The 8,162-nt window shown below is 46.1% G+C and overlaps 1 protein-coding gene across 1 annotated transcript; it reads left to right on the top strand.

Moving 5' to 3' along the window:
- Positions 1-2,804: 2,804 nt before the first annotated feature.
- On the top strand, positions 2,805-7,495 carry GINS3 (GINS complex subunit 3). The gene is made up of 3 exons (XM_086469085.1): positions 2,805-2,978; positions 3,567-3,800; positions 6,423-7,495. The coding sequence occupies exons 1-3, from the start codon at positions 2,805-2,807 to the stop codon at positions 6,651-6,653; spliced, it is 639 nt and encodes a 212-aa protein (XP_086325211.1). The 3' UTR covers positions 6,654-7,495.
- Positions 7,496-8,162: the final 667 nt, after the last annotated feature.

Below are 8,162 nucleotides of genomic sequence, written 5' to 3'. Positions count from 1 at the left end.
TGAAAATTTTAGCTTGCTTTTACTGGAAGTTTCCTGCATAGCTCAGAAAAAAAGCCCAACATAATTTAGAAAGTAAAGATCATATAGCACCCCACCCCCATACCTTTCTTTGAAACAGGTCATCAGTTCTTAGTTTTTATGTAATTTCTTCCAAAAAAAAAAGCTTTCTTCTGTGCACAAAGATTGATTCATTAGATGGTTTGGTTTTTTTTTTGTCTCTGGGAGTTGAGCAGACTTTTGCTTTGAATAGAGTTGGAGGGCATGAAACTTCATTTGAAAAGCATCATTCCCAACACCTCCCTAGGATATTTACTGCAAACGGTGAGACATAAGAAAAAGGAAATTGCTGATGTTTAACGTTTTATATTGTGGCAAGGATTATGTTCCTCGGCAGCTTGAGTATTTTAGCGGTAGGAAAGGGTCTCCCTCTCAAGAATGAACACAGTTTTTCTTCTTTCATCTGCATCATGTGAGTGGATCTGAACAAAATAAAAATACGCGTGCGTTTCCTACTCACATCATCACAGTCACCCTGAGACCCCAAAAGTTTGAGAAATTTCACTCCTGAATTTACTCCAGATATACAATTCTGTGCAGTAATCAGCAGTTTCCTTAATCTCTTGCTGAAGGCAGTTATCACAGCTATCATTTTCCCACACTTCTAAACAAAACCAAGGGTAAATTGTTATCTAGGGAACTCCAAATGCAAGAACCACCAACAATTTTGGCAGAATTCCCATCTAAATCGTAAACAGTTTTAGCAACATGGCAAAACCTTCATCAAATGCATGCTGCTGACTTAACTGTGATATTCCACTTACTGTCAAAACTACACAATGGTTAAAAATGTCTTGGAAACTGCTGAATGCAGTCCAGCATAATAACAGAGATTCACCCAGTGAATGACAGCTGTGAAAAAAAATATTGAAGGTTCTAGAAATGCTCCTATTTTCACTTTGGTAGTGAAAAATGCTGTTTGTGACACCAGCTATAGCATCTGGTTTATGTTATCACTTCAATACTCCTTTTTAGTATGTGCTTAAAAAATGTTGAAATTCATTCTACAAGCTGGCCAGAGGTCCTGCTGACAGCGCTGCCTTCTTGATGAAAGACCCTTAGCTAGAAGTTGAAAGCCAAAAGACCCTTCCCATAGGATGCCTGGTTACCTTAAATCCCTTCACTTTTCCTGTGTTCTCCTATCTGCAAGACATGACACAATCCTCCTCCCTTCCCCCACGTGGAAAGGAATGATACTTTGAGAAATAACTATGGTGTATCATTAGTACTATTGCTGAATCTCTCATGTTTGCAGATAAACTGAACAGAAAAGTGATTATCTCTTTGCTTTAACTACTGACTTGTGCTGCTACTCCTTTTCCTTCAAAAGATGATGTACTGGACTGCAGAATCTGTCTCTTGGAGAGCAGTATTTATTCATCTGATGTGGCATTTAACTCTCTTGTGACAATCCTCTGAAGCCAATTGGTTTACTTCAGTTATATGCCCATATTTGCACAACAAATGGCTTGCACAAGCTTCTATCAAAGATGCAGTATGGCATTACTCACAAATAAGAACTCACACTGCTGCAGGCAAGTGATTAGGAAATGCAAATTTATTGAGCCAAAGTTTCAGGAGGGAAAGGAATGATCTAAGTAGCATCAGAAAATCCAGGGATGTGGGCAAAGGATACGTGCTACAACGCACTGCCTTCTATCAGCTGGACATCACGGAACAGAAAGCTCTGCTCTCAGAAGTGTGCACACCTCATGCCGGAGTTTCACTCGTGCACTCAGGATCCTCTGCCAGGATTAGACAGGGAGATTCTGGCTCCACTGAAATCAGTTGTCTCATCTAGGGATCTAAAGACAGCCAAATACCCTGTCAGAGGTTCTGATTACCTGATAACAAACCCAAATAAGAAAAGCAAGTCGTACTATAATCCCGTATGGTGATTGCGATTGTATGTGAGAGGAGACAAAGGCTCAACATCATCCTTAGTTTGTACTGTCCTCCACAGGATGACCTTAATTGCCCAAAAGAAACACGGGGATAACCTCACGAGCAGCATTTGCTGGCCTTTTCACACAGCCAACTGGTAGGGTCAGACGAATGTATTTAAGCTGCAGGGCAATCCCTCCGCCTACCAGGCCGGCTGTTCTGCGAGGCCTGACACTGCCGCGGGCCACTCCTTGCTGCTCTGCTCGGAGCTCCCGCCGGAGGACAGGGGCTTTGCCAGCCAGGAATGCCACCAAAAGAAAAAAAAAATATTTAGCCGACATATGCCTTCGAGATTCCCCTTTTACAGATGACTGCCTGCAAGGCCGACGCTTGGGGAACGGCGGCTGCAAGGAACCGCCCAGGGCCCAGCCTGAAAGCAAGCGGGAGCCGCTGCCACGGCCGTCCCTTGCCACAAAAGCTGTTGGCGGCGGACAACGGCCGCCGTGTCGAATAGAGGCAAGGCCGGCACGGGCAGGGGCTCCACAGCTCCCCGCGGAGGCTTGAGGCCTGGCCTCTCCGTGGCTCGGCAGCGCGCCCGCCCGGGCCCTGGGGCCCTCGGGCGGCAGGGCCAGTGCGGCGCGGCGCCCCCGGTGACACCCCGAGCGCGGCAGACACCCGCCACGGTGCCGGTGCGGCTGCGAGGAAAATACCCCAGCAGGGCCCGGGCCTGTCCCGACCCTACCGCCGGGCACTGGGTGGGCTGCGCCGGCGCCGGCGGGCCGTGCCATGGCGCATGCGTAGCGGCGCGGTGTGCGGCGGCGGGCGGGGCCTGAGTGGCTGCGCGGGAGGCGGCTCCGGTGGCCATGTCCGAGGCGTATTTCCCCGTGGGCCCCGGGCTGGGCCTGGAGGAGAACTTTCTGTCGCTGGACGACATCCTGATGTCGCAGGAGAAGCTGCCGGGCCGCGCCGAGAGCACGCTGCCGCGCCTGGCCTTCGCGCTGGGCCAGGGGGCGGCCGCTGGCGACTCCATCCCGGAGGTGAACAGCGGGTGGCGGGTTAAGAACTACAACTCCCAGCTGCCACCGCGGGGGGTGGGGGCGGGATCGGCGCGGGGGACGCTGGGAGCTATAGGTGCGGACATCCCCCGAGCCGGGGCATGCGCTGCCTTGCGGGGAGCTGCCGGGGCGGCTCCGTGGCCGCCGGTCGCCCGGAGGGTCGGGGGTCGTAGCGCGCTCTTCTCGCCCGTCTCGGGCCCCGGCGGCCTTCTAGTTTTGTGGTCGTTGCAAGGGAATCGGTGCTTAGAGCTCCTTTTAAAAAAGTTGAGTTTACTTCTATTGTCCGCGTTTTACGTCTTGGTTTTTTTTTTTCTTCTGGTCTTTAATAATCTGATAATTATTAGATTATACAACATCATTAGAAAAATCCAGTTTCAGACCTTTGCAGTAATAATTAATGCCTCTAAAGTGTGTCCGTTTTATATTACAATTACAGTAGACCCTTCTGAAAACAAAATTGACTTTTTCTGATACTGGATCTTCATTAATAAAGTTCACTGTCTGCCTTTGGGGTTGTTTTACATGTGTGTTCATGGGAAGGACAACTTCGTGTTTTTCTCATTCATGCAGGGATCAAAGCTGGAGATACCTCTGTGGCTTGCTAAAGGTCTACATGACAGCAAACGGAAAATCATTTCTGTAGAACTGCCAAAGATTTACAAGGAAGCCTGGAGGACAGTGTTCAGTGCTGATGCCAATGTGGTTGATCTGCATAAAATGGGGCCATACTACTACGGATTTGGCTCCCAGCTCCTGAATTTTGACAATCCAGAGAATCCTGAGATAGCTCAGACTATCCTGCAGGCAAGTATCTGAACTAAGTCTTGAAATTTTTCCATCTCCCTCTTGTTCCCAGCTGCTCGGCAGTCTTGAGGAAAAATATCCTGTTTTAATCCAAATGAGTAATTCCGGACTTAATATGGATTTCTAGATCAAGCTGTAGGATGTCCCCTTTGGCAACTTCACAGTCTAGTGGTGGAAGCCTCAAGTATGCATCCAGGGCTGTAACTTTGACTTGGATTTTCCACACTGTAAATACAGTATTTCATAAAATCTTGTAAAACGGGACTAGAGGAGACATAAGATTATTTAATCATGCCAGTGCTGCAAGGCAGAATTAATTCACCCTTTATTGTTTCTGAGTTTGTGCTGTTTTTAAAGGTCTGTAATGCTGAGACTTTGCACTGCTCTGGGCAATCTGTTTCAGTGCGTTGCCATCCTAAACTTAGGTTTCTCCTAATGCCTAAACTAAAGCTCCTTTGCAGCAATACAAGCTCTGTTCTGTTTGTCACGTACAGAGTGAATGCTGAGGACAGATTATTCTCTTCCCTCCTGCAGCAGTCCCAATCCATTTGGTACCTCTTTGTGGGTCACGCTTTCTAACCTCTGATTGTCCTTGCTGTGTGCTGCTGGTATATTTCCAGTTGATCTGCGTCTGCTGTGACGTGCAAGTGCCCTCAACAGCATTCAGCCTCCTGCTCAGGACTTCCGCTGATGAAAACAAAAAGATTGCTTTGTGAATGTTGTAGGCCATGATGCTCTTTGCTCATCGTGGTGCAGCATCTTGTTTTTCATGGTAGAGCAACACTGGTACGTGTTCGGTTTGCAGTCTGCAGCAAGATGGTACAGGTTGCATATGCAAACAAGCGTTCCTCTTCCTGCGATTGTATGGTTCATTATTTCTGCCTTAGCATAAACCCTTACATTAGTCCCAGCTGAATTACATCCTGTCATTTTCACACCATCTTTCTAATTTGTTGCAATCATTATGAATTAAGAGTTCTGTTCCCAAACATGCTTGTGGTCATCTCTCCTTCTCCTGCATGTTGTTTGCTAGTTTAATAAGCATAACTTCTGTTCCTTTAGTAAGCTTAGTAGTTAATATATCAAACAGGACCTGGTTCCAGATAGGCCCCTGTTGAACTTCACTCAGTGTGTCCTTCCCTGCTGACACGAGCTGTGGGTAATTGTCTTTTTGTGGGTAATTCTTTAGCTAGATCTTGCCAGAATGCCCCACGACACACCTACATGCTGCTGCTCCTCCCTCTGTAAGGCCTAGCATCCTGCAATAGTGGGAAACTAGGCTGGGCTCTCAGAGTTTCTTCTTGGCAAGACCATGTTGGCTGTTATTCTCCTCTCTGTTTTCTTGCAGAAGTTTATGTATAGTTTATTTGTTCCGGTATTGATACTGATGGATTTATAATTCCCTTCCTCCCTCTCCATCTCCCTTTCTCTTTTAAAAGATGGATGCCATCTTTGGCAGTTTCTGGACTTCTGTGCTGCCTGAGCTTTTAAAGAGAACCACTAACAGCTCAGACTTCTTTGGCCAGCTCTGAGTAGTCTGGGATGATTGCTGTTGCCTTCCTTTTTCTTTTTTTCTTTCTCCATTGTTTTAAGTGAAGGCTGATGCAGAGAGGCTTTAAAGTGCTGCTGCTTTCTTGGAGTTGTCCACTGAGAGCTTGCTTTCTGCATTGAGGAAGTGACTATACCTTTCCATGTCTTTTCTCTTTCTGCTAATGGACATCTTAGGAAAAAAGCTGCATTGGCACGCATTACTTGTTGGCCGAAAACCCAAAGCACATGAGGTATGCTTTTTCTTTATTAAAAGCAAACAAGAGGGGAGTTGTGCTGACCTAAAAAATAAACAAAACACCAACCCCCCCCCCGCCAAATATTCAGGAACTATAAATGTAAAGTATAGCTATTTGGTGGCAAACCCAAAATGAGAGTTACTGATTTATAATATATTTATTCTGTAAGTAAATCTCTAAAATACTACAGTTCTGATGATTCTGAAATCAGCTTCTGCAATAACAAAGCACAATTTTCAGAGTTTTGACTCTTTTTTTTTTCTTTTATTCCCAAAAACAAAGATAAGGAGGGAAATAAAAATCCTTAAATATGTCTCGTTGCTTAGCTTTTTAAAATGTTATTTATTAGCTGTAGATTTGGTTTCTTTACTTTCTTTCATGTTTTGTTCAGCATACTGAATGCTTTACAGTGACAGTTTGGCTTAACTTCCAGGCTGTTCACAAGTTGCAGCTTCTGTGTTCCTGCAGCAGCTGCTGTGGCATGAAATTCGTTCCACCTGTTCTAAAGCACCGCTTGCTTGTGACGTGAGGTGGAATAGATCGTATTCGTGTTATGCCCTGTGGTCTGCTCAAGCCTGTCATTAGGAAGCAGCCAAAATCTAGTTCCCGGTTTCTTCCCATCCAGCATATCAGGCACTTGCTCTCCCAGCTCAGGCAGGAAATTGTTTGTCTTTGTATCTAGGATTAATGGGTGCTATGCTGTTCGCAGACCCTTGACTAGTTATGAACGAGAGCCTGCACCTTTGGCTTTTCAGTCTTGAAAGCTCAGGCCTCTGGCATTCAAGCTGAAGAAGCCTCTGTGTTACCTGTCAGTAATTCTGCTTGTCTTCTTTAGACATTTATTAGCCGTTTTCGTCGTATCATGGACTCCTCTCAGAATGCCTACAACGAAGATACGTCAGTGCTGGTGGCTCGGCTGGATGAATTGGAGCGAGCCTTATTTCGAGCTGGCCAGAAAGGGCTGAACGACTTCCAGTGCTGGGAAAAGGGACAGGCTTCTCAAATCACAGCTTCCAGTCTGGTCCAGAATTATGGGAAAAGAAAATTCGCAGATGTGGATGGTTAAAAGCCGTAAGAACATGCAGCTACAGTGGGGGACACTGAGACATTTACAGCCTGTCTGTCACAGAAAGATGAATCATCTTTGGGGAAGGACAGGCTCTCTGTCCATTAATGGGAATTCTTCTCTATCTCTGTCTTAGACTAGTGAAAATTTTAAAGGCAGACAGCAAAGGTATGAAAAATAGATCACATCACATCACTGGATAGCTTTACAGCTTACTCACACCACTCCTGAGGATTCGCAGTTAGGTGGCTGAAAGGGTATGAGAGGATTTTCTAAAAGGGTTATTAATATTTATTATTCTTTATTTTCTAAATTGATATTTACCGTACTAGATCTGTTTGGAAAAAAGCATAACTCTATGTATTTCACCCTAATCTTCCCATTCCAGCCTCCTGGGAGCAGCTGTTTCCAGGTTTCACGTTCTTTGGAGAGCCCTAATGATGTGCAAAAAAACGTGGTACAAACTGCATTGAATTTTTCCTGTTTCTTATACATCGAGGTGGAACAGGTAGTCTTTTTGAGGCAGGAATGGTTTTCTTTGCTGACTTTTGTACAGTGTTAGTGCCATGAAGAAAAGTACCTCCTTTAACCTGTGTAGCAAGCAAAGTGGCTGTGCAGGTCTCACATGCCACCTCATCCTCTCTTTCCTTTTCAGCCCTTGCGGGCTTGGTGCTGCATGGGGTGGAGAATGTTCTCGGATGCAAGTGGCTTTTGCGATGAATGTGTCTCTATGATGGGTGTAAGCTCCTGCGCTTGTTTTACAGAGGAGGCAACAGAAGGCAACAGAGTTAGTCCGGACAGGGTCAGAAGCAGCAACTTTAACTGAAACTCTTCCCCCATTATCAGCCTCTGAGCCATCCGTTTTCCCATGAGAAATCCTTCTGATTACTATATTTGGTTGGTAGAGGGGACAGAGCAAATGAACCGAATTTCCTCCCTTCTGATCTGTCTAAATGATCCTAGCAAAATGATCCTAGTAAATGTCATTCTTGCCAGTAGGAGTGACTGGAGTTGGAACTTGCTAAATAGCACAGTGGTTGTCATCCCATGTGGATGCCCTTAAACCTAGATTAACTGCGGTCCCGTTGGATTGGAGACAGAACACAGATGGTTATCTCTGTAGGACTTCATTCCTGCGGCCATCAGGATGGTCGTCCTTTGGAAGCAGGTCTTAGACATCTCATGGGTGCTTCTAAGCATCTGTAGAAGGTGGACCTTGCAGAGTACCCAAGTGGAGGAGCCAGATTGTAATGATAGTGAGAGCTTCCTCTTCTGTGGGAATCCCTGGGAGGTGACAGTAAGATCCAAATCTTGGAGGAGTCGTTACTGGACTTGCAGATGCACCTGGATATTGGATACTTCAGACTGCCGACCTCAAGTACAAAGGGTGCGTGGCCATTCCTTGGCCAGAGGAGTGAAAGCTCTGCCTTTGGAGGTGATGAGAGGGGACAGTGTGCTGGCTTCACAAGCGCCTTGGCGTCTTCTCCTCGGCTGCACAGGGCCAGGTCT

This window comes from Leptosomus discolor, chromosome 8 (genome assembly GCF_034619465.1).
Source record: "Leptosomus discolor isolate bLepDis1 chromosome 8, bLepDis1.hap2, whole genome shotgun sequence".
Classification (NCBI taxonomy): domain Eukaryota; kingdom Metazoa; phylum Chordata; class Aves; order Leptosomiformes; family Leptosomidae; genus Leptosomus; species Leptosomus discolor.
The sequence above is the reverse complement of the archived record's forward strand: the minus strand, read 5'-3'. Positions and strand labels throughout refer to the sequence as shown.